At 39.8% G+C, this 27,283-nt stretch overlaps 1 protein-coding gene across 1 annotated transcript in view; it reads left to right on the top strand.

Moving 5' to 3' along the window:
• Positions 1 to 27,283, top strand: part of SHC3 (SHC adaptor protein 3) — a 67,388-nt gene that overhangs the window by 25,356 nt on the left and 14,749 nt on the right. The window contains exons 3-5 of the mRNA XM_068423198.1: positions 10,797 to 10,860; positions 13,505 to 13,624; positions 16,732 to 16,785. Coding sequence (XP_068279299.1) covers positions 10,797 to 10,860; positions 13,505 to 13,624; positions 16,732 to 16,785 — 238 coding nt within the window. The remainder of the gene's footprint in view (positions 1 to 10,796; positions 10,861 to 13,504; positions 13,625 to 16,731; positions 16,786 to 27,283) is intronic.

The following is a 27,283-nucleotide window of genomic DNA, read 5'->3' on the forward strand; positions in this document are numbered from 1 at the left end:
TTTACTGTGAAACAGACTTGGAATTGTATTTTTTCTGCTGAAGTTATAGCATATTTGACTACATAGTGAGCATTTTCTTGGCTCATCTTCCTCTGACCACATCTAGAGCACAGGATATTTTTTCAAGCAGGAAGCCATATCTTCCTGTTTTGCTTGTTATTTTGCATTTACAATTTTCTGTTTATTGTAAAACAATGAAGACTCATCATTTTGATCATGTAGTTCCTGATCTAAAACTTTTTGGAAAGCAGGAGTTTTTAGGTGACTTTTGAATCAGGATCTAGCATCTTAATCTGCATTTCATTAATTGATCTGTCTCTAGAAATCCCCATGCTGTGTCTTAAGTACCCACACGAAGCAGTATGTGCCATGCTTTGTCACGTAGCATTTCACATACAAGCCTATTCTGTATTAAGACAATATTATTAAGGAATTATTAAAATTCGCATTTGCTGATGAACTCACATTAAGAAACATAATATAGGCCTCAGGGTATGTACTGAATCGATAAGGCTGGTGTTCTGATATTACAGGCACAAATTCCCTCATAAGAAGACATCTGGCACCAAATGGTCTGTGTAGCCCTTTGATTACAAATAGAATAAAAGCACCGGAAAGTTACATTTATGTCTACTATGTCATATGTTTATATTTATGTATGTCCATTGCTGATTTTTCTGCAGCCTGTCACCAGTGAGAAAACTGTCCTTGTAACCTGACGGCTCGTGATGCAGTGTGACTGAGGCTTGGATCTGTAGATCTAGTAATGTTAGCTGAGACTGCCCCAGCTGAGGAACCTAGATCCATAGCTGCAGTAAAAGCTTCTCTGTGTATGGGGCTGTGTAAACTTCTCTGTGCTGTTTGCCATAACTGGAGAAACAGATATTAAGGCAACTCTGATCCCTTTCTGACCCATAACTCTATAAATTGATCCTACTGCATGCGTCACACCTGTTTAACCTGTTATTTTTTCCAAGTCCTTGCAAAACCAGTCATAGAAGAAAGTGATCTCTCTTGGGCCAATATGACTTCTGGTATTATGCAGTATTTACTAAGTATGATTAAAAAACAGTTAGAAAAGATGAGCCAAGTTACCTGATTTAGTGTGGGAGTCCGGATGCATCTCTTCCTAATAAGCACACATTGTGCTGGACACAAACAAAGCACTTACTCCCTTTCTAGCACTGCATCACATCCCTGTCCCTGCCTGCTTTCTTACTCTTGCTTTTCCTCCACATTGCAGAGCTCAAACATAGGAAGTTAGCCATTAGCAATCCTACATTTGCCTTTATTCTGTCTTCCAGTTATTGCATATGTCACTTTATCTTTCTGCTAGCCTTGAGGAGGAGCAAAACCCCAAAGTAAGACAAGCAGCACCAATTCCTAGAAGAAAAAACTTTTGTGGCTCAGTCATAGGAGGGTGAGGTGTGTAGTCTCTGGCTCTGCTACAAATGTTGGGCATTATTTTGAAGAAACCATTAGCCCCAGTCGCAGACAACTCTGTGATTAAATGAATTAGTGCTTGTAAAGGACACTTAAATTGTTGGGTGAACATTTAGAAATTACTTAAAAATTGGGCTAAGATTTCCAGTTACCTAGTGAATTAGACACCCATTTTAAATAAGAAGTTAATGGGAAAAGGTTGTCCAGATATTTTGAATGGCTTTGAAAATCACAGCTGTTATAATTAATACATTAGGAAAGCATATGCATCAGTGTGTATACATGGACCAGTCTGACAAATGAAGAACTGTGACTTCAACTTCAGGAACTGGCTTGAAGCCCCAGCGTAAACAGTTTGGTCAGTGGTCTTTCCTTTCTTGTCACAGTCATGAAAAATCAACCTGTGCCATCTAACACTGTTGTACCTGGCCTGTAGCTTGTTTTTGTTTTGCTTTCTCGCTTTTTGTGAATTAAAATGCTAAAACTTGCAGCAATACATGTATCTTCTGTGTAAGCAGTGAACAAGCACTTTCATGTGTCATACTCTTCATCAGATCTTAACAACCTTGGTGGTGCCTGACAAAAGGTATTGTTGTCCTAATTTTGGATCTGATTTGAGGAAAAATGAATAGCTATGTATAATTTATAACAGATTTTTCCCTTTATCGTTACACATTTGAAGTCTCAAGATTCTTTCACTACAGGAGAAATAGGAGACCTAGAGTAGTATTAATAGGTTGTATGGTATTTATTCTTTTCTGTAATGAATGTAATGTCATGTGAATTCTTGAGCAAATAAATGGATTTGCAAGCCAAGAGTCAGCACTTATGCATAATGATAAATAAAAGCCAGCTGAATCCACATGTTGCATCATTAATTATCCAGTGATAATTCTTGTAACACATGTGAAGTCAAGATGACTTTCCTAGGCAGCAAGACGGACAGAAGCATTTCATTTTCAACATAGTGGAGGAACAAGAGGACTAGCAGGCAAGACTACTGAGCTAACCGCAGGTGGCAAGTGGACCTAAGTTCATCTGAAACCTACCATCATCATCACAGAAAGAGGCCACTCCTAAGCTTGTGTGGCCAGGGCCTTTGTGCCCTCAGGCTGTTTATTAAAAAAAAATTTAAAATCAGGTAAAATGCTTTGCAACATGTGCAGTGTTTGCAGTTCATATAATATGTTTGTATGCTTATTGTTAAATCTGTTACAGTGTAATGAGTCTTCACTACTGTGTTGTATGCATGAGTGTAGTTATGCACTGTTTGTCATACAGCAGTGTCTGGACAGCAAGGCTGCATGTTCATTGGTATTTAGTTGAACGCAATCAGTTTACTGCATGCAACTTGAGAAAGTCACACCTCCCTGTGCTGAGTAAAACACTATATTGCATGCTGTGTTAACAGCAAGTAGATCAGAGGACTGAAATACTTTGTATCAGCAGTGGACTCAAATCCAAAATCTGATCCCAATCCTCCCCATGAATTCTGTTGGGCTGAACAATTTGAAAGCGATTCCTCTCCAAATCTGGGGCCTGAACTTTATTAATTGTGAAAATCAAACCCATTTATGACAATAACCCAAGCTTCTGGAGGGGAGATGATGGAAATCCAGATTTTAGAGCTGGGTTTGAGTCCAATGCTAAACGGTATGGATGAAGTTCAGTTGATGTAGTGTTTCTTTCAACCGTATCTGTATTCTTTGCAGAAATTCACTGTCAGCAAGCATCACTGAAAAAAAGGATGGAAGACATTGAAAAGGAAGAATGTTTCCCCCGCGATTTTTGAAGGTGGACGGGTAACGTGTTATCTGCAGTGAATTCTGTATTCAGTCTCCTCCTTAACATGCCCTCTTGCTTGGAAGGTGAGTGTGGTTCAACCCTGCTTTCTGCTACGTGGACTCTGGATGAAGGGTAGCGCTTTGGGGATGGCAGAACACGCATACCCACACCGCAGTCTGGATACACAGCTGTGTGCAGGAAGTGGTGTGAATGAGAATCCTGTTTCCTTGTGCACAGTTACTTCAGGGCCAAAGCTCTGGGAAGCACGGGGTGCTGACTACTGCTCAGTTCACCAGGAAGCAGGATTCTCAAAAGTGGACAGGAACATCCTTATAATTCATACAGCACACCTCTAAGTGGGACAACGACAGCTATAGTGCCTGATACTGTCAGAGAATAATTTATATTTGGTAGTTTAGCTGTCATTAGCACAGAAATGGGTTAGAATAAATAGGGTTTTGTATACTTTACATTGAAATATTTAATTTTCAAGGTAGTATTAGCTAGTATTTGGATTAATTCGACTAATACATGGTAATGCAAAGCCTGAGTGAGGGTAATTAATTGAGCTGCCCCGTTCCACTTGCCTTTGTGAGAAAACAAAGAGCCTCTCAGGGGATGGGGAAGGTGGAGGGCTGAAAGCCAAATGGTCAGGGAAGCAGTTACGGGTATAGCTGTACCCTGGGTTTTCAGAAAGCTGGTCACTCCACGGGGTTCCTCAGAAGCAGAAGGACAGAGGCAGAGTGGTCTTAACATGTTTTAAATGCAAATTGCAATGCAAAGTTAACAACTGCCTAGCACCTTGGAGACTTGGACACTTTCAAGTTCTTCTGTTAATAGCACCTAGCAGTTTGATTACACAGTGAAAAAAAAAAACAAAGGAACAAAGTCATAAAGAATATGAGTGTCTTTTGTATATGTCCAGTCACACCAGACAGTTCACCACCACTGGATGGTCCTTTTTGGTAAATACAGCTTGTAAATTTATAAAATGTCATATATCTTATGGGGTTATTCAAAAGGGCAGTGTTAGAACTTTAATCCTCTAATAAAAAAGAGGTTTTGTAAGATATCTATCTCCAAAGCCCTGCTTTGGACATGAAGCCAACTGGGGGTTAGAGAAAAATATTCATTAGACTAAATTTTTTCATTTTACTTGTATAAGGTTTCCTGTGCCTTCCTTTGAAATACTTGCTATGGTCTACTCTTTGAGGGAGAAGATACTATAGTAAATGACCTGAGGCTGGACCCAGTTTGGAGGTTACTATGATCCTGATTTAGCAACAGAAGGCAGTTTTAATTTCTCTCTCTACATCTCCCTGACCACTACTAGGATAAATACCTAGAGACCAGGCTGAGTGGAAAAAAGCCTGAAGGTCATAGAAGAAGTTAAAGAATTGAGCTGCCTAACAGATCTAAACCTCCCAGTACATTTTTCTTTAGTTTTTTGTTGTTATTGATCTTGTTCTTGACAGATGGAGGGTTGTGCAGAAGAAAGGCTTTTGTAGGTGTACATTCGACACCATGGTTTTGTATACCCCCACTTTTGAAAGGTACTCCAAATTTTGTACCAAGATTGTCAGAGTCTAAATAATGGTTAATTGCATATATATGTGACTGTGTTCTCTGCAGTGGAGGAGCAGCTGTATGATTCTTTGGCATGGCCTGTTCATGGCATACCTTTGCCATAGCTATAAGGAAAAAATGAATATATTTGCTCCAGTTTTGCTAAGCACAAATCTGACTGTGTAGGCATGCAGAGTGAAGAGATATACCTAAATAAGGTGTGCTACTGGATAAACAGTTTCACTCTACATTTCTAAAAATAGGACCATTGTTCGGAGCTACTGTATTAGAAAAAGTCATCAAGATGAGGTAGAATTCTCTGTTACTGATGAATGAAACAATTAGTTTGTGAAACTTTCTTGCATGTTATAAAAGAAAGTACAGATTGTACTGAAATTGCCTCAAGTATTCCTTAAAGTTAGATCATCTATAAATACTGAGAACAGAGCTGTCATTGAGCATACCAATGGATAAAAAGTTTCTTTGGCAGTAAAAACAAGAGTCCTCTCAAGTGTATTGGCTTCTGTTAGCAGATTGGTGTAAGTAAGTCTCACACTGAGATGCAGGAGCGTAAGAATAACAACCACTGGACAGATTGCATACTACATACCTAAATAGCATGTGGCACTCCATGTCTAGCCGTTGCCAAAGCCAAGCCTTTTACTGTATAAAGTTTATTCAATAAACCAAAAATGAAGTTGGCCAGCTTCCTTTCATTTTCTGCTTGTAGATTTTCCACATGTGAAAAAACTCCATTTCAAGAAACAAAATGAGGAGCTGAGGGGAAGAAAAGGAGGAGTCGTCATCTCCTTGCTCTATGAGTGACAACAGCTTGCGTGCCACATCTGCCAATATCGCCTTATTGCACAAACCTTTTCTACCAGGCTTTCCGTCACTTGTGCAGTCAGGACAGGCTTCACTTCAGTCAGGCTGGTGTGACAAATGGCATTGACTGGTCTCTGCGCCACTTCCTGGGGGGACTGCCCCGCAGGGTTACTCCCTGCACAATACCCTGAATTCGTGGCAGTAGGCACATCCATGCCACACAGTTAGCCTCCCCTTCCCACCCATGCTCTCTGTTCTGTTTTCCTTAGCTACTTCTCCAGCCTTGCGTCTTCCAGACATGGTCGATTTGCCAGTTGGCATTTAAAGTTCTGTAAACAGTAATATACTGGTTTAGACTCCAGAGCTTGCGAATGTCCCCTGTGGTACTTCAGACAGGACACGCTCATTTTGCCTGTTTTGCAAATGAACAAATAATATTTCAATTATTAAATGGATTTGTAAAAATGTATTTTTGGTGTTCATTTTTTTCTTTTTCAGAAGTAAGTTATTTTTATATTTATTATAGACTCTGTTTCTCCTCAGCAAATACTGGTACAACACTTGGTAATGATTTATAAATTATTTTTAAAAATTGCCAGGAATATAATACTGTTAAGAAATAACTGGGAGCCTTCTGTACAATTCTTCTAGACACATCATGCTTTTATTTAAAACGTCCATCTTTTGATGTCTGTTTTTTTAACCTGTGAAGCCCTATGCTTTGGAGGTGGCAAAGATAAACTTGGGAACTATAGGATACTAGAAGATATTAGCAAGAAAATACTGGTAGGTTTTAAGTCTTGTCATACAAAACATTTCAGACTAAAAACTAGTCACAGTTTCTCATCTCAATATTTGAGATGGCTATACTTTTTCCAAATATGTTGAGAAAATTTGTGCAATTTGTATGTGCCTGTCATTTCCGTGAAGTATGAGTTCCAGAATTCTGTTTTTTAATCAATTAAATCATATTAATTAAAAACAGCAACAACAAAATGTAGCATCACAGCCAAAAAAATCTTTGAAACCACAAGAAGGGAGGGTATTTTCGTGTGATGGTGTTTCATAGAGGAACAGTTGTGAGCTTCCTGAGTGGGCTACTTTGTATAACAGTCAGAGTAAAATATGACTAAAGCTATGAAAAATATCAGGGCATTAGCCTTTTTAATGGAACAAAATGGCAATGTAAAATGTCTTTTTTTTTTCTGTCTCAGATATTAAGTCACTTTAAAGCAGAATAGGTCAGCCTCAGAAAATGCATATTGGTAATTTTTCACTGGATACATTTGTGTGCTGAAATTATATTCAAAATACACAACATGTTTTGTGCCAAGAAAATGACTCCACAGTATGACCATCTGCAAAGCAGAAAATACTTTTGGATAGATTTGGAACTCAGCATGTTGTCCCTACTGCAGACAGTGCAGTAGCTAATTTTACAAGAGATCAAGATAACTCTATACTGGTATTTATCTGAGCCTATCTAATGAAACAGCATGTGGCTTAGAAAGGTGTAATGTGTGTCTGTGTTGAATAACTTTCTTACTGGAAGGGAAGCAAATGTAGTCACATCCAACTTTTCTAAACTCTGTGCAACTGTTTAGCCATGCAGCTATGTCCAGAACTTCTGCTTTTGCCTTCCTTAGACAAGTGTTTGTGTGCACAAGTCGGGTAATGGCACTCTCAACCTAGCAGCAATATCTGTTTCTGGGCTTGATTTGTGGCTCAGGTGTTCGTGCTGCAGAGGCATTTGCAAATTTGATTTGCTGAAAAAAAAAGCTTACGTCTGCCCTGTGCTGTCTGGCAATACAAGCTAGAAGGATGTCTTTAGGATATCTTTTCCACATCACCAGGCTATCTGTGTAAAGACAGATCCAAAAATGATCCCGAGTATTCTGAACAGAGAGATCTGGGAACCTTCCCCTGGAAACAGTGCATGTCAGTGCAGTGGCAGATATTCAGCTGTCCTTTTTCTTCCTGTTTTCATTAGATACTTCTTTAAGACTCCTTAACTCCTGTGTGGGAAAAGTACCGTGCTTTTTGTTGCAGGTACAAAAAGAGTTGCTCCCAGGCTGCTCTGACCTTGCCTAAGCAGAACTGCTCTATGAATACCTTTTCTGAAGTTTCCAGCATTTTCACCAAAAGCATTGTTAACTTAAACGCTACAGTTGCTTGAGTACATTTAATATTCACAGAGTTTCAAAAACAGAAGTTAAAATAATTATCAAATTCAAGTTCAGAAGCCGTGCCTCATCTGGCGTGTATCTCAATAAGCTGTCACCTTTCTCAGGTCCTTCCCCTGACTTTCAGTCTTCCTGCAGACTTTGGGAACACCGAATTTGGTAAAACTGAGTTATTTTACTAAAAGGAAGACAGGTAGTTAGAAAATCTACAGCGCGTTGTTACTGAGTGAGAGGATGCATATCCTAGCTTTTCAGATGCTTAGTGCTTTCCCTGCTCTGCCGAGGCAGAATGTACAAACAGTAACCAAGGCTGCCTTGCTAACCCTCAGCCCTGGGCTTCAGCCTTTTCAGCTGATGCCGATTCCTGTCCTGCACTCAAGTGGCAGTTTTGATCAACAAGGTCCTTGAGTCAGATGGGTCTATTAAGTAACACACTTTATGTCTGATTATCAGGAGCTGGCAGGCAGAAGAAGTAGTAGCAAAACCACTACAAATCCCAGACCTGCACCAGGAAAATAACAAGCTTGTAAATGTTTTTTGTCAGGTGCAGTGCCCTGAAAATTCCCTTTTCTTCCTACCTGCTCCATGTGGCTGCTAGAGAGAGAGGGTGATGGAGGCAAACAGGAACAGAAATGAAGTTACAGGCTGATTTATCTCTCAAGCACAGTTCATATCTCTGAAATACAAATAGTTTTTGTGAGAGGCAGAACCTATGAGGGACCTCAATGTGCTAATCGGACCACTGGAGGAGACAAAGAGGATGAAATGCTGGTGAGAGCTCTGTGTCAGCAACTTCCAGCCAAAATGCCCAGGAAGCTAAGACACACCTGCTGAAGCAAGACGCATGGGTCTGAAAGACAGCGATGGGCTGGGGAGTGCCACAGCCCTGGACTTACCACCTGTTGCCTCCAAAGGATTTGGTTTGGTGCAAGCAAGAGATGGGAAACCACAAATTTTAGCTCAGTAGCAAGACTGAGGGGATGGCTCTGTATAACATAATGTTTGTTTGCTTTTCCTGAGTCAAAGAAAAGCATTTTTGGTGGAGAAGAAGAATATTTCTTTTTCCTGATTACATTTTCAGGATTAACCTATGCCTCAGTATCATGATGATTTCTGGGTGTGATGCTTGCTGTGCTGTATTTCTAAGATGCATCAGGGCTGCTCTTTTAAACCAACTGCTTTTTACTTGCTCTGTAAGAAACGTTAGTAGCTACTTTAACTAAAACACTCATTTGGAGTCAAAGCAGCATTGTGGTAAATGTGGGAACTAAATTCAAGCACTGAGCTGTGAAATGGAGTGCTGTTGTAGCTGTGATGGTCTTCAGGCATGTGCAAGGCAGGGTTTGCAGTGAGAGGCAGTTTTATTAGATGAGCAGATGTAGTTGAGAAAAAAAAAACAGAAAAAGACAAGCTGTGGAACAAACAAGCTCTCCTCTAGACCTGAAGAAAAGATTGTGTGCGTGAAAGATTTTTGACTCTCTCTTGCTATAAATCTAATGCTTCATGAGAATGACAGGCCTTTAAACCTGCTGCAAGGCTTATTCCACCTCCACAACCACCCACCCCGAATAAATTCATGTGATTCCTTCAGGTGACTCGAACTTTGGATTGTGCCCTAGGTACCCAAGGCATAACTATATAGCGATTACTGATTGCAACCAGATAAATCTGTGACATTTGCTGAGCCATTTTATGTTGAATGTTGTTATGTGTATGGCATTTATCTCCTGACTCACTTGTTGATCCTGTGCATTCACCTAATGTGTAGTTGAAATATCATCCTGCATATAGCATAAAATTAAAATAATTTATGTTTTTATCAAGGTGATGTTTCAAAGTTTTGATTATTTTGACTGCTCTTTAGCTTGTAGTTCATTGTTTCCCATTCTGTGGGGTTTTTTTGCATAAAATATGTGGTTTTTGCATGTTTTTAGGTCTAAATATAATGTGTGGTTAGTCTCAATCCATATTTAAAACAGTTAAACAAGGTTTGGAGTCACCTTTGCTTGTCGCTGTGCAACTGTTCTGTCTTACAGTATCAATGGGACAGGTCTATTCTGGCTTTGTAGCTAATGGTCACAGGAAGGTCTCTGTGTGCATGCGAGCAAATTCTAAATAATGACCAGATTGACTACTCAGATAATAAGTTGTTAAATACTGAAAGGATCTGTAAGATTCATTTGTAGCAGTATGATTTCAAGAGTTTTTGTACTATACAGTTGCTCTGCTATGAGAGAGTATGAATTCAAATTCATTTTCAGTGTGCATTTCTTTCATTCAACCTGAGTGTGATGGGAAGAATGAAGCACTATTAGAAAACTGAAGCAAAATGTTAATGGCATTAATTTTGCTTACAATATAACAATAGGGCTACAAGTAAATTATTCAGATCGTACTGAAGAAATACGAATTAAAACTTTGTACATCGTATGCATTGTATAAAACATGCATATTACCAGGAGTATTTTAGGGTTCTGATATTATCTAAAGCCAGATGGTTTTGCTCTGACTGGAAAAGTGCATAGTATAGTAGTGAGAAAAATGATAGTTACTACCCCTTACATTACAAGAAAGGTTTAAAAAAAAGGTGTAAAGCAATGTTGATTAAAGATGTCTTATGATCAGATTCCTCATGGCTTAATAAGGTACAAAAATGAGACTTGAAAGAAGGTATTAAGACAAATATTCTAATTTATGGTGAGAACAGGTCTTTTTAATAGTATGAGAAAACATTTTTATCCTTTGTAGTTCTCAAGATACTCTTCCTTACACTAACATTGACTATTCACTGTCTTCTGCTTCACACTGAAGTAATCTGAATTTGAATGGCATCTGTTTTAGCCTTGAGAAGAGAGCTAACTGACCCGTTCTGAGCCGTTTAACTATCCTCACTTGTGAACAGAAATATGGTCTGAAGCAGTTCTCTCCCAGTGCATTTCAAGTATAAGAAACGCACACATTTGTTTGCCATAAAGCTTTTTTCTGTCTCTTCAGGGAAGCAATCAGTCGTGTTTGTGAAGCCGTGCCTGGTGCCAAAGGAGCCTTCAAGAAACGAAAGGTATTTTTCTTCTCTTGTAGTTCAGTTGACTGTACTTTCTTAGTTCAACACAGAGGAGACCAGGCACAGTAGGCAGGTGACTTCAAAGAAGCTTTGAGAATTGCAGATCATAATCATTCAAGTATTGGTTGTTTTCACCCACTGTATGTTGCCTCTTGCCCTTTTGGTCAGGATCTGCTTTTATAGGCATCTAGAAGTACGAGTACATCTAGGAAAAAGATTGTGACTTGCCTTTATGTGCCTACTGTAGAAACCCCCTCCTTTTTCTTTTTTTCTTTTGTAGATTGCAGGTGGAAGGCTTAAAAAAGACAACAAGTGATGCCTTTTCGTAAAATGCATGAGTAAATTATGGAAATAGGTGCTGGAAGCTATTGCAGAGGCCAAATATATACATAGTTTTGAAAGTGATTAGATCTGTTCTTGGAGCACAGCTCTACTGGTGACAGTTAATGAGTTTGGAAATCACTGATTTCTGGAAATGGAGAGAACATACCAGGTTATCCTCTGTTCCCTATGCTCTTTCCATAAACACCTGTGACCGATGCTCAGTGGCCAGCACTGATGGCGGGTTCAGTGGGCACTGGCCTGACACAGTTATCACCATGCTTTCATTCTTATTTGTGTGGTAGGGGTTATGATCTGCAGGCAAGGAGTGGAGGAAGCCTCATCTCAGCTCTGGCACTGATGGCTCTCAGCAGTCGTGCTCTGCCTGCACTTCCAGGGGCCTGCTACCAAAGCTGGGATTTAATGCCAACTCTAAGGGAAGGAGCATAGAAAGCAGTTAATGATAGCCCTTGTATGTGTGTTGTTGGGCGCAGGAGGAGAACCAGGCACGTGAAGGAAAAGTTCTGCCTGCTTCCCCAGCTGCTCCACCATCTACGCAGAATCGCAGCAGAAAGGGATGGGATTAAATGCCACTTGTTTGCAATGGAGAATCTTTCCCTGGTGAAATGAGGCCTATGTGACAACATATGTCACAGCATAATTGGAAATTGTCTCAGAAATTAAGGTTGTGGTTTCCTCACCACCACCACCAAATTTATCTCATTGGCATTTCCTGGTTCTCTGGCTTTTGTTTTTAAACCTGAAAGTAAAGAGGAAAATATCTTTTTCCTTGGAAAGCAAAATGATGCAAAATTTCATTGAACAAGTAGGTTAAACAGAGTCCCAAGTACCTAGTGAGACACCTTGGGGCTGCTCCTGGTTTTAGAAGCAATGATGCTTATCAGTTATTGACAAGAAATAGCGTTTTTAAAGTAAGGGTACTGGCTGAGAAGAAAATTTGCCCAGCAACAGAATTTCAGATAAATGTTAAAGACAGGTAGTCTTTTGCCAGTCTGTACTTTCATCATGTTTTTGCCACTAGTACCTTATGAATTTGGTTAAGGTGACATGTACTTCTTGAGGCCAAGTTTTCACACTTTACCTACACTGTAGGCAGGTGATCCTTAGGCACAAGCTGTGAATCATGAAGATTTAAGGAAAGAAGAGAAACAAGAATATTCAAAAGGCCTTGTTTTAAAGAGAATTTCATGGAATACTAGCTCTGTAACATGACAAAGTTAAAATAGTGCAGCACAAATGTTACATATGAACAGTATGTAGGTAGCGTATTTTTACTCAATTAAACAGAAGGAAAAGAAGGTAAAACTGAATATATGTAAGCTTTAAGGAGTAAAGAAGCACAAGTGTGTCCCTCCTGCTAGGGACAAAACTTTCCAAGCTTGCAGGCAGCTTAAGACAAATGCAAATACAGTGGTAGAAAAACACTGCCTCCAGTCACAGCTTTGCTTTTATATTCCAATGACCAGCATAAATATGCATCAGTGCAAGTCCAGCAAGTGGAAGGACTTGATCTGTTACTGCTGGGCAGCCTGATTTTATACAGGCTGTGGTTACCTGAATGAGGCTGCTCTCATGCACCTCTGTGGTTCTCCGTAGCTGTCAAGGGTGAGAAGTTTGTAAATTTTGCTTTGGCATCATAACTTGTATTGCTACAAAACATCCTAACAGCTAGTGAAAGGCCTACAAAAGTTATCAATATTATTACAACCCCTTTATTGCATTCCAACGCCTTGTACATATTCTCTGAGTTAGGAGTAATCTTTAGTTGCATGTTATACCCCAGCATACAGAGGTTTTAGCCTATGTCTGGGCTTTTACCTACTGCTAACAAGTCTACAAGCATAATGACACTGTATCCCTTTTTGTGAGCATCCCATCAGTATCACTGGAATCCTGCTTTTCATGTGGGAAGGGGGTAGAGCAGTCAGTAGATGCAGAGCAAACAACAGATTTCTTTTCAGGAGCTGAAGCTGTTTTTACAGAATAAGAACATGCCATTTTAAGATACTGACTTAAGGCATTCATCTTAGTCTGCTCACTTGGTCCCTTGGTGAAGATGAGACTTTGCTGTCTCACAAAACCCATGTTTTGTTAGGTCAAGAGTGGATGAATACCTGCCTAGATATTAGTAGTAGTAGTAGTAGTAGTATCTCCAGACAAGAACAGCTGTTGCAATGAAATGATCTTTGAAGGGTCAGCAACTTTTTAGAAACCTTTGAGATTACAGCTAACTCTGCATACAGTGGTTATCCCAAATAAAAATTGAACAGAAATGTGCTTTTTTCCCCTCCCCTCACAGCCACCAAGCAAAGTTCTTTCTGGCATCTTGGGAAAGAGTAATCTTCAGTTTGCAGGAATGAGCATAATGCTGAATATCTCCACCACCAGCTTAAACCTAATGACTCCTGATACAAAACAGGTGAGTATAACTGCCATATTAACTTGTGAGGCTTTTGATGAATACCCTATTGCACAATTATTTGCTGTCTGACAAAATACTCAGTTGCTCAAAGTTATTATTCCTCAATAATGTCTATAAAATGAATGAAAACAGGATATAAAGCATAGTAGGAGTCATAGTTTATTCCCGTATTCAACACAGCTTTGATGAATTATTTTCTTCTTGCCATGTTTCAGGTAGCTCGGTTTTGCTCTTAAGAGTCCTGCGACATGAAACGGCATTTTTTGGTCGTGGGAGTTCTTGTTGGGTACATTTGCAAGCATTCACAGTGTTAAAAGGGATGCCTTTGGAGTAAGTGAATGCGCATCCCTGATTTTGTTGTCGTTCTTCCCATTTAGAGCCTTGAAGGGCAATCTATTCCTGAGGCACTGCTAAAAGTACAGCCTCAGGGATTTTGCAGTGCAGTGAAATTCCAGTCTTTTAGAGAGACAAGGCAGCCTTTTTCAAGCAGCCCATTTCTTCTTCATTGTGCTGAAGGTACAGACAGACTTTGGGGAATCGCCACAGTGGGTTGTGAATGATGTATGAGATGAGAAAAATCCTTTCTCAGGGTATATATAAAGAGAAAGCAGAAAGACATGCGTAGTCACTTCTGTGCTATTTGCTGTGAGCCACATGCTGCGTTAGGGCATGCAACTTTCCGCCTAGATACAGCTAGAGAGAGAAAAAAAATCCTGCTGTCCTTAGGAGCCTCAGGATTAAAGAATAAGAAAGAGTACAACATTGTCTATTAAAAAGCTTGATGTTTATTATTAAGTTTTCACTGATTTATCTTCATTCTTAGCCTTGTTTAGAAAACATCATAATCTTCTGCTGTGAGCACTGAGACGGTGGGAGCAGCGTTATGGCTGGTTGCAGTCATTTGGAGCCTTATTATGTAATATACACATCAGTGCTTTTCAGTTGCTCCCAGTCAGAAGCATAGGAACTTGATGTTAATTAGATCTACTTAAAAAGTGCCAAACCCCAAAAGTCGCCTTGTCTTCAGCTGACATCAGAGTAGAAATGGAGTTAAACTGATTTATCCCAGGGAAGAATCCTCCCTCAGATGTTTTGCCTTTTCTCTGAGTTGACAAAATGGTTTATCTTTCTCTCACTTCATTCTTTTTGAGATAAACTTGGTCTGGGTGCTGCAGGCCTAGGAAACGTCTGGTTTCTCAGAGATTCCCAGTCTGGCTGTGGTCTCCCTTGTTTCTTGTTTGTGCCAAGCATTTGATTTGAAAATAAGCATGGCCCAGCAGCTTTGCCCTTTGAGGCCCCACCCAAGAAGATGGCTGTGAACTTCTGTAATAGCCTCTTTTTTTCCCAGAGGAGCTGGAAGAAAAGACAAGACTGTGTTGTTGGCCCTTGGAGTAGCAGGAAAGAGATTGCATGGATCCCTGCACAACGGTTTTGTGAACATGTTAAGCAGGGATGTGTGGAATATGATTTTGTTTTGTTTTGTTTATTTGTTTAAAATGCAGTTTTGGGTAGACTGAAATGTTTCTAAACTATGTGCCAACATTAGTGAATCTTCATTTTAAGCAATGAAAGGCATTGGTAATTTGCTATGCCTTGTTTCAATATTTTGGTATGGCGGGGCGGGGAATACCCCACCTCAAACTAAACTAAACTGTCTTGCTGTGGAATTAAAAAAAAAAAAAAGTGACTTGAACTGATGGTTTCAAGCACTTTTCAGTTTTTTTAAAATCTGGAAAAATAAGTTTTGAGGTGGTCTGAAATAATTTTTGTTTTTCATTATGCTGAACTAAAAGATTGGGTTATTTGCACAATTCAAGGTAGTGACAATATTAAATGTGTAACATCTTCATTAGTTAATCTCTGTTGTTAGGATCACTTCTTTATGGGAAAAATAGAAAGAAGCCCTCACTTGATGAGTAAGGGAACGATGGCTCACCACCGAACACTTAAAAATTAACCGCATCTTCAGAGACTGCTGCGAGACAAGCAGGGGTATTCAAAATTAAGCACTCTTTACATGAAAGAAGCACCACAAATAGTTGTCAACTCTCTTTGTCTTAGTGAAGCAGCAAGATCCAGAGAAACCTATGTCAGGCTTTTTGCTTTCCAAGGAAGATAGTTGCTAGTTCAGGTCTTTAAGATGCAGGATGGGAAAAGCAGCCCAGAGAATATCTTTTTAGCCTCATTTTTTTTCCAGAATGGTTTTCTAAAGTATGTGGTACCCTCTCCAAAGTGAGCAATTAAGATCCAAACGACTATTATCACATGCTCTGAGGCACTAAATAAGGGGCCTGTCCTATGCCAGACAAATTCCGTGGCATGGTTTCTGTGACTCAAATGATCAAGTGAAATTTTCTTTCAAATGACCTTTTCTTTAGTGGTTGTTACATGATTTCATTATTAAAAGATTTCATAAGTTAAATCTCAGAATAGCAGTGGAACAGAGCTGTTCTCCTTGTATTAGAGGTTCATGACAATTTGTCCCTTCCCAGAGAAATACCATTTTAGTTCAAATTGTACATAAGCAAATTGAATTTCAAATGCTCTGGAGTATGCCTGAGATTTTGTCCACAATGCTACATTGCAGCTAGATTCAAAATTCTGTTTGCATATTGCAAGCATGTTGGTGTTTGAAACATAAAATGACACAGTAGGTATTGGACGCAGTGCTAGGATCCTTAACTGGTGTGCAGATTGGCATGATTTCATTGATTTCACCAGAGTGGCATCAGCAGAAAAGTATTTTGATGAATAGGACCCTTTGCTCCATTCATCACTATTTGTAATAAAGAAAGTGAGCTTTAGCAGATTAAAATTTCTCCAAAGTTACTGTATGATAGATCTATATGATTTACTGGAGTTCTAAGCACATTTAGCAATTTTGCCATGTCCTGCTAGGCTTTAAAGAACACCAGAATAGATACTTTAATCCTTATGTTTGTTTATATTATCATGCTACTCTTTGCACTCCTTGTAGGTGAAAGGCAGACGTCATTTTGATCTTCGTTTTGGATTTTCACCCCTATACAAACCAAAAAAGAAATCAAAAGGGTGAACTGTAAGAAAACTTACTGACTCACACTTATTCTTTCTGATTCACACAGATCATAGCAAATCACCATATGCAATCTATTTCCTTTGCGTCTGGAGGTGATCCGGTAAGCATTTCTTTGAAGCTTTCCCCCACATAGATATTGCTTTATGAGGACTGTGTGGCAAAATTTATTGCATAGCTTACTGAAAGAAAAATATAACCACAATAGCTCCTGTTTCTTGTTTCATAAATTCTTCTTGATTGGTGCCATCAAACTCTTTTTGAGGGAAACAACTGACAAGCAGTCATAAGTCCTTCTCCTTGAAGGACTGAAACAAAAAGTATCAAAGCGCTGTGAGCATTCATATAATAACTGACAAGCAGGGCTCTGGTTTTCAGATTAATGTAGTGTAGTCATTTGGGTGTTGTGTGAATTTTTGTCCCATTTTTTATTTTGTGCTTTTTAGAGTAATAGACTATGTTGCAATTATATTTATACCAATGCATTTTTTTCTTCTCATCTTTAAGTGTGCATTGAGATGACTGTGCTAAATGCTGCCTTCAGGTATATTAGCTACACTCATGCAACATGAAGACAGGCTTTCAGGAAAAGTCCAGATCTTTCTTTCTCGTTTTGCTAAGCTTTGAGATACACGTACACATTTGGTTCATTTAGATCAAAGGGCAGACTCCTGCTTGTTGCGCTTTTCCCTGTTTTTATAAACAGTCCATCCAAAGGCATATTAAGGGTGCTTAAAAAGTATTTGTCACCCAGGAAGCAATGGGAGAATTATAAAACAGGGACATTGCTCACCTCTTACCTTAGAGGTCTGAAAGCTTCTAAACCTAGATTAATAGAATGAGTCTGCCTTTTCCTCCATCATATGATTGTCTGTCATTTATCAGTCATGTACTACAGGTAAGGCAATTTCTAGCCTGCTTTGTGAGTTAATTCTCTCAGTTCAGCTCTGTTAAGTTGAAGATCCTTGGCACTTTCTCTGTTCATTTCACTGTCCTCAGAGAACATAAGGGTAAACGTCAGTCTTAGTGTAGCTCTGCTGAGCTCAGTTCAGTTCCAGAAGGGAAAAGGACATCATATCATAATAATATGGGGAACAAAAAATGGATCAACAGCAGCTTTGAAATACAACAGATTGCAATGGATGCTGTAAATGAACAATTCCTGAAGTGGGCAGAGGAGTGATTAGCACAGTTCTCTGCCTCCGTAAGAAGATTCTTCGCTCCCCATCTGCCATCCCAAATGCTAAGTCCTGGAGGCACCATTGCACACTGCCCACTGATAGAGTGATTTACCAGGAAAGAGGAGAGGAGCAGCAGTAGAGATTGAATTTGGAGTAAACAAGCTCTTCCAAATGTTTTAGAGAGAGAAAAGTCATGCTACTGAGTCAGTGAGGTACCAGAGAAATAAAATTGCATGGTGTAAGGGAGCCTACAAGAAACAGTGAAATTGTAAAGTTGCATTCCCAATAAGAGCACTGCATGGTGATCTCATTCCGGGGGTGGAGAGGGTAGGTATGAGTACCTAATACGCTCTACAGGCTTGTCTCAGTGGGATAGTACGTGGCACAACTTTAAATCAAAAGCTTGTTCATAAAGCAGGTGGTTCCTTTGTCCTGCATGCACACGGCAGAAGAAAAGATGCAAGGATGTGATTTAAGTCACAGTTTTATTAACCCATCTGAGGGTCATCCAGACATAACTTTCATCAGCCCTTAATGATTTCCACTTGGTGCAGGACTGCCACCACCAAACTGTATCCCCTGAACACAGCTGGGCTCCAGCCCATAAGCTCATCTCCTCACAGGAGATTTAAAGTGGATGAAGAAAGGCCATACTGAACTAGGAACCCAGATCTGTGCCCGTGTTTCTTCAGGAAATACTTCCCTTATTTTGAATTTTGAAGTCCAGATTATTTAGAAGCAAGACTGCCCCCACTTCTCACCCCGTTCACTTTTCTGCTCTGGATTATCTGCCACACTTTCGCGCCAGCAATTAGCTTTGCAACTTTCCTCCCACTTGTTAAGCGTTAATTACCTTCATCATTCAAAATATATCCACTGGAGAAGTGTTCCACAGTCTTGGAGAACAGCTTGAGTACCATATATATTTTTGCAATATTCTGCTTTGCAATGAGTCAGTTTCTGGCTGTGTCAGTACCTGGGAGCTTAAAAATCTCTCCATCCAATCCTTTTACACACCATTTCGGAATAATTTTTAGTTCACTTCCAAGACTGTGTTCTGGATCTGCTTTAACTCTCTTCAGCCCTCCTGATGATACACTAAACAATTTTCATCCATAGTCATTTCAGGTGTCTGTTTCCAGGCTTCTAGACAAGACATCTGTTTTTGGAGATGCCTGCTGAAATTTCAGAGAGGCAGATCTCATAAAGTCTAATAAGGCATGTCTCTCAGAGGTCCCTGAAGGCACTAGTTTTTCAGTTTCAGCCCTGCCTCCAAATTTTAACACCACAATGCAATTTCTTTGAGGTGAAAATTATAGCTCATTCATACTTGTCTGCAATCCTTGAAAGTCAGGGACCACTTTGCTGTGTCAGCTCAGCCCTGTATAGCCTTTTGATGGGAGCCTTCTAATTTAGTCACTGTGAAATGTGCCCACCTTAGGACCTTAATGGTTTGTCATAGTCAGCCTGAATCTAAGAGCTTTAGATGAAATAAAGAGTAGGTGGTTCCAGTCTCTCACACCCATGCTAGCTATGAGATAGGTCTCTGATTTACTCAGTCATAAATGTATCCATTAGCTATGTCTGTACTAGTAAATAAAATCATCTGTAGCCTGTTTTCTGGTCCCAAAACTAAATAGCACAGTGCAATTTGCATTCACACATTCACTCCCTTCCCTCCCAGTGGTCTCTTGGGATTGATGCTCAGCATGTGCTGGTCCCTCAGAAAGTTTCAGAGCGTGGCATGGGAAACCAGCACAGACAGGCAAGGGAGAGTAGCAACAATTAAACAGTATGGACAGCTGTGGGACAGCTCTCAGGCCTTTATGTTGGCTCTGTTTTATTTGCTACTATAGACAAAGCCATTTTTCTCATCCCCTTTCTTGTTGATATGCATCATGACTTCCACTCAAGTCATTGCACAGACACTGTGTCACTGAGTGCTTAAGAAATTATTGGACAAAATGCTAGGGCTATTCTTCTCTGCTCTGCTTTTTTTACAGACCAACATCATTACTGCTGTGTCTGAGTGCCTTCCAATAGTGCATTAAGTGATACGGCTACACATCGGTCAACAGAACCACGAATGTGCTTCATTATTTCCCTTGCTCTCTCCTTATGGCAGAAATTGTATATACATGCAACACAGTGATTTGTTTTGGGTGGGTGGTGGTGGCGTGTGCTTGTGTTACCGGAAAATAGTAACCAAGAAAACTCTCCAAACCAAATGATAGTTGAGAAAGCCGACATTGGTTTATTGCAGCGCTGGGTGCATGGGGGATATCTCCTCCTAGCATGCACACCTAAGAACAAAAGCTTGCCCCTTATATACAATTCCAAGGGAAAAACCCACCCAATTAAAAAACAACTTATACATAGCACATTATGTAATGCATTACGTAATGTCTTTACACATGCGTACTAAATTGGGGAAGGGGTCTTTGGTGGTCTCTGGGGGTTGCTGGTGGTCCCAATCCCCCTTAAATCGTGCTTGTGCGCAAGCGTGGTCGAGGGCTTCTTGTTTACAAGTACATGTGTTCCCAAGAAGAAGATATCGTTTTAGACTTATCTCTCCTCTGACACAAGAGTTTATGAATCAAATTAATGTAGACATCACAAAGTTGTTCTTTACAGTTTTGTTTTGTCTTTTGGCCTTATATAATTAGCAGAGACCTTTGTTTATCTAAGAGCGTAAACAGCATGAATCTTTGTTTACTAGAACCTTGTTATCAATCCCATAAACAAACTTTATCTACAAAACACGTAGATACTTCAGAACCTATTATTATTATTCTATATTATTCTTAGCTAAAAGGAAGATTATTGACAGGAAAGTTTGTTCTGTACAAAGGTAACACAGAGCAAGCCTTTAGAGCCTACTCTGAGGCCTACTCTTGCTAAACTGTTGCTAACTCTGAGGCCTACTCTTGCTAAACTGTTGCTAACTTGAACCGTCTGGTATCAATTCCCCCCTTTGGAAGTGGTTAGATTTATTATCTCACTACTTCCATATATTTTTCTCAATGATTCTCTTAACACAACCTATGCAGACCCCTATAATAACTATAATAACAACTACATAAACTATTCCCTCTAATAATGCGGCTAACCATCCTTTTAGAGACAATCCACCTAATTCTTGCAGGATTTTGTTGAGCCAACTATTTTCTGCTGCATCCCTGATTGCCCTGCTGTCTTCTGCTACTCTCTTCATTTTGTCCAATTGCTCTTGCAGGTTATCAGTGATGTTTGGGATGTGGATGCAGCAGTGCTCTTTGTCTAACTTAAGATATCCACACACTCCTTGTTCTTTGACTAATAGCAAGTCTAAGGCTGGTCTGTTTTGCAGAGTCATTTTAGTATTGGCTTGGATCTGTTTGTTAACAATTTGGAATCCCTTTTGAGTGGCTCTTGATAAAGATTCTACTTGCCACGTTTAGATTTTCTATTAGCATCCGATTTTCTAAAGCCATCAGTCCTGGTAAAAGAAAACTTTGAAATCTCCATTCAAGTTGTGACCCCAGGGGATAGACTGACTAGCTGAATGAGGAATTGGGATACATGCTGTTACACTAGTCAGATTGTTTATTCTATCAAACCCTTGTATCAGAGTTAGAATTAAGTTCTCATTTATGACTGTATTGGCCTCTCCATCTGTATCAATTTCTGCATTTCCGAACATCACTGCAAGGGAGATAACCCAGAACCTTGTGATCCCCGAGTTAATCTTAAACATAAAGGTCCTTGTTTTACAGTCCATTCTGATTCTGGTGATGAAGCTGGTTTGATCCTGCTGTGATGTATCCACAGAGTGACTCCCTCGAGCTTGACAGCTGTGTGGGTGGTGAGCAAAATCTGGAAAGGTCCTTTCCACTTCTCTTTTAGCAGTTCATCTGACCATGTCCTCAGGTACACCCAGTCTCCAGGTTGGTATTGATGCACAGGCACGTCCAGGGATAATGGTGTTCTCACAGTGATGTTCCTGTGGAGGGAGGACAAAACCTTTCCTAGAGAGATAACATATTCTTTCAGATAATGTTTCCCCATGATCTCAGGATCAACTCCTGTTTCTGTCACCTCATAGGGTTTACCATAAATGATTTCAAAAGGACTAACCTTTTCTTTAGTTTTAGGATTCATAGCAAAGCTAAGGGTAAAGCACCGGACCATTTTATCTGAGCCTCTTGGCAAATTTTTACTCGTCTGTTTATTTAAGCTTTGATTCATTCTTTCTACTTTTGTACTTGATTGAGGTCTCCATGGGGTACGGAGGTTCCATTTTACCCCTAACACTTTAGCCAAAATTTGAACAGCTTCTGATACAAAGTGTGGGCCCCTGTCTGAAGATAGTCCCATAGGTACCCCAAATCTTGGTATTATTTCTTTAAGCAATATTTTTGCTACTTCTCTTGCCTTGTTGGTGCGACAGGGGAAAGCTTCCGGCCAGCCTGAAGAAGTACCTATCATTACTAAAAGATACCGATACGCATTTTGCCGCTGTAATTCGGAAAAGTCTATTTGCCAATAGTCTTCTGGATTGTTTCTTCTCTTTGTTGCTCCTGATGAAGGTCTCTGCTGGAGTATGTTCCATTGCCTGCAAACAGTCATGTGTTATTTTTTCCTACCAGGATATGTAGTCAGAAAGGTTGCTGGATTCAGGATGCTGGTTACTTTCAGTTCCACATCATCTTGTTCCAGAAGGACGGCTTGATATTTCAGCATCTGTCCCGGTGACAGCCAGTGTCCTCCTTTTTGTTCTAGAACAGTTGTAACTGCATGGGGCACAAATACAGTTCACTTTTGCCCGAGTGTCAATTTTTGGGCTTCTTGGATCAGTAGTACTGTAGCTGCCACTGCTCGGAGGCATGCTGGCCATCCCTTACTGACATTGTCTCTTTGTTTTGAAAAGTATCCCACAGGTCTTTTCCATGATCCTAGTTTCTGGGCTGACACTCCCAGAGCAGTATGCAGTCTTTCATGTACAAGTACTTCAAATGGTTTTTCTAAGTTCGGGAGGCCCAGAGCTGGAGCACTCTTTAAAGTCTGTTTTAGTTTTGCAAATGCACCTCTGCATTGCTGAGTCCAAACAAGGAGGTTTCCCTCCCCTTGTACAGCTTCGTATAAGGGTTTGGCAATGAGTCCAAAGTTCATTATCCAGAGGCGGCACCGTCCGGTCATCCCTAGAAATGCTCTAAGCTCCTGCTTTGATTTGGGTTCCGGGATTTGGCAGATAGCCTCTTTTCTTTCAGTTCACAGATTACGTTGACCCTGGGAAATTGTGAATCCCAAATACGTTACTTCTTGCTGGGTTATCTGTGCCTTTCTCCGGGAGACCTTGTATCCTGGCAGTCCCAGAAAGTTTAGAAGATCTATTGTTATCTGTATGGAATCCTCCCTGTTACTTGCTGCTACCAGTATGTCATCCACATACTGCAGTAAGGTGATGTTTTCATGCATCCTCTGCCAGTTCTCTAATTCTTTGGCCAATTGATTTCCAAAGATTGTAGGACTATTTTTAAATCCTTGCGGCAACACTGTCCAGCATAGTTGAGTTTTTCTACCAGTCATGGGACTTTCCCATTTGAAAGCAAACAGTTCCTGACTCTCAGCTGCCAGTGGGAGACAAAAGAACGCATCTTTTAGGTCTAATACGGTAAACCATTTATCTGTTTCCTTCAGAGTGGTTAAAAGAGTGTATGGGTTTGCCACTACTGGGTGGACATCCTGCACGATTTGATTTATAGCTCGTAAGTCCTGAACCAATCTATATTCTTCTGAACGAGGTTTCTTAACCGGCAGTATTGGAGTGTTGTATTCTGATTGGCGTTCTCTTAGTAACCGGTCGGGCATCTGGTTTCAGCTGGATGATTACCGGCTCTGCCGCTCAGGATCGTCCCGGTGTTCCTGAGGCCCATATGAAAGGTGACACAGCATCTTCTGGTATCTCCTGTAACTCGGCTTCCTTCTGTAATATAAAAACTTGAGCATCCAAAGCTTTATTTTCAGGGATATGGTTTTGGATTTTTCCTTTTGTAAAAGTAATTTGTGCATTCAATTTACTTAGCATATCTCATCCTAACAGCGGCATGGGGCAATCTGGTATGTAGAGAAATTGATGGGTTAACACCCTTTTCCCAATTCCAAATTTTAAAGGCTGGAAAAACGGCCGATCTTCTTTCTGCCCTGTGGCACCAATAATTGGCATGCTTTGATCACTCAAATTACCCTTGCCTGTATTTAATACTGAATAGATAGTTCACATGTCTACTAAAAATTTTACTTTCTCATTTTTCAATCTTACTATAACCAGGGGTTCTGTTGGGGAGGGTTTCGATTCAACCCCCGGTCCTCCTCAGTCTGAATCCACAGCCATCATGTTAACAGCTTTCCTTGGCATTTCCCAAAGGCCTCGCCGACCTGATTGCGGACACTCCCTTTTCCAGTGCCCTTTCTGCTTGCAGAAAGCACACTGATTTTTTTCTAATTGCTTTGCAGCACCTGGTACTTCATAGGAAGATTTTTCTTCCCTTTGTCTCCCCCGATAATTCCGTTCTCTAACCCTATTATTTTCCTGGACTATAGCTGCTGCCAGTTGCTGGTTGTTTTTAAACACCTCTCTTTCTTTTCTTTTCTTTTCTTTTCTTTTCTTTTCTTTTCTTTTCTTTTCTTTTCTTTTCTTTTCTTTTCTTTTCTTTTCTTTTCTTTTCTTTTCTTTTCTTTTCTTTTCTTTTCTTTTCTTTTCTTTTCTTTTCTTTTCTTTTCTTTTCTTTTCTTTTCTTTTCTTTTCTTTTCTTTTCTTTTCTTTTCTTTTCTTTTCTTTTCTTTTCTTCTCTTTTCTTTTCTTCTCTTTTCTTTTCTTCTCTTTTCTTCTCTTTTCTTCTCTTTTCTTCTCTTTTCTTCTCTTTTCTTCTCTTTTCTTCTTTTCTTTTCTTTTCTTCTCTTTTCTTCTCTTTTCTTCTCTTTTCTTCTCTTTTCTTCTCTTTTCTTCTCTTTTCTTCTCTTTTCTTCTCTTTTCTTCTCTTTTCTTCTCTTTTCTTCTCTTTTCTTCTCTCTTTTCTTCTCTCTTTTCTTTTCTTTTCTTTTCTTTTCTTTTCTTTTCTTTTCTTTTCTTTTCTTTTCTTTTCTTTTCTTTTCTTTTCTTTTCTTTTCTTTTCTTTTCTTTTCTTTTCTTTTCTTTTCTTTTCTTTTCTTTTCTTTTCTTTTCTTTTCTTTTCTTTTCTTTTTTCCCTTTCCTTTCCTTTTCCCTTTTCTTTTCTTTTCTTTTCTTTTCTTTTCTTTTCTTTTCTTTTCTTTTCTTTTCTTTTCTTTTCTTTTCTTTTCTTTTCTTTTCTTTTCTTTTCTTTTCTTTTCTTTTCTTTTCTTTTCTTTTCTTTTCTTTTCCTTCCCTTTCCTTTTCCCTTTCCTTTCCTTTCCTTTCCTTTCCTTTCCTTTCCTTTCCTTTCCTTTCCTTTCCTTTCCTTTCCTTTCCTTTCCTTTCCTTTCCTTTCCTTTCCTTTCCTTTCCTTTCCTTTCCTTTCCTTTCCTTTCCTTTCCTTTCCTTTCCTTTCCTTTCCTTTCCTTTCCTTTTCCTTTTCCTTTTCCTTCTTCTCTTCTCTTCTCTTCTCTTCTCTTCTCTTCTCTTCTCTTCTCTTCTCTTCTCTTCTCTTCTCTTCTCTTCTCTTCTTTCTCTACCTTTTCTCTGTTGTTATACACTTTCCAGGCATTCTCTAACATTTTGTCTAGCTAGTGGGCATCTGCCCCCTCTATTTTCTGCAGTTTCCGTTTTACGTGTGCACTAGATTGTCCCGTAAAATTGTGTATTAACGAGACAGCACATATATCATTTTCCGGATTCAAATCAGTGTATTTTCTTGCAGCCTCTGTTAGTCTTTCAAGGAAAGAGGAGGGATCCTCAGTCTTTCCCTGAACGACCTGATATAATTTAGACCAGTTCTTTGACTTTGGAATAGCATTCCAAACACCATGCAAAATCAATCGTTAGTATTCGGTCAATAACAACCTCTGAGCAGGAACGTTAGGGTCCCAATCAGGATTATTGGGAGGAAAATGTTCATCTAACCGTCCTGCTTGTGCAGCTTGAACATGCACTCGTTCAGCCTCCTCTCTCTTTTCTCCTTATACTTGTTGCACTGCCTGCCGATGCTACATGCTGAACAACAACACTTAGGCACTTTCTTTTTCCCTGCCTCTAACGCCAATACCTCACCTTCACTTACAATCAAACCACATTCCTTACACACATCATAATCATCCTGTAATGCAAAGAACAAATTCACATACGTCATCTCATCCCACTTTTTCTCTCGTCTACAGAACAGCATTAATTGCAGTATTGTGTTGTAATTTATACTCCCGTTCTTTGGATTTTTCTCCTTATCATTTAGGATATACAAAGGCCACCAGTGATTACAATATTCTATAAGCTGCCTCTGGGTGAAAGTGTCTCCCCCCCCCACCTTTTTCCAATGTTTCAATATACATCCTAGAGGAGATTTTTCAGAATGCCCCTTCCACCAAGGGTTTGTTACACATTGCAAAATAATATCAGAACACAAAAGCAATGTTAAAACACAGAGACACAAAAGCAACGATTTAACACAGACACAAAACCAATGACTTAACACAGACACAGACACAAAACCAGCAACTTAACACAAAATAACAAGATGCTGGGGACTCAAACCCCTTATACCATTTTCAGTGGGACTCTAACCCACCCCTTCAGTAGACTGTTTGTTTCCCATTTTACAAAGTTTTAAAATTAGTACGAATACACGAACAAAGTTATACGAGTACCACAATTACCACAATTACAAATAAATCTATCACAGTTCAAAGCCGGACTGGCTGTTAAATTGATAGCAAACAGTAAACAGCAAAACGCCGCTCGCCTCCCCCCTTTCTCCCTTCCCTCCCCCGAAAGGGAGGAACGGAGAACACAGAGAGAAAACTTGCAAGCCGAAAGTCAAAAGCAGTTTCACTAAGCGGCAATGAATATACAAATATATACAAATATGTACAAAACCAATATTCAACCCAAAATCCGGACTCCGGGCGTCCCCGTAGTAGCGTACGGATTATCACAATTGTGCACACCAAAACCAACAGCTTAACAACGTGCACTTAATTCAAGTACGGCTTATTTGTAAGCAACCCAAAACCAATAGCTTAAGCAACCAAATTAAAATACCAGTACCAATACTCACAAGCAATGTCATTCATCTCCCAGATAGCTGGTAGCTGTCTCGGAAACTCACCCGACCAGGGAGTCGGAGGCTTCCCTGAAAATAATCCAGTGCGCGCTGGAGTCCTCACGATTCCTCTGGTCTGTGGAGATTCCGGAGAGCTGGTCCCATCTGGGGTGCCAAATTCTGTTACTGGAAAATAGTAACCAAGAAAACTCTCCAAACCAAATGATAG

Source organism: Nyctibius grandis, chromosome Z (genome assembly GCF_013368605.1).
Source record: "Nyctibius grandis isolate bNycGra1 chromosome Z, bNycGra1.pri, whole genome shotgun sequence".
NCBI classification, from domain to species: Eukaryota; Metazoa; Chordata; class Aves; order Nyctibiiformes; family Nyctibiidae; genus Nyctibius; species Nyctibius grandis.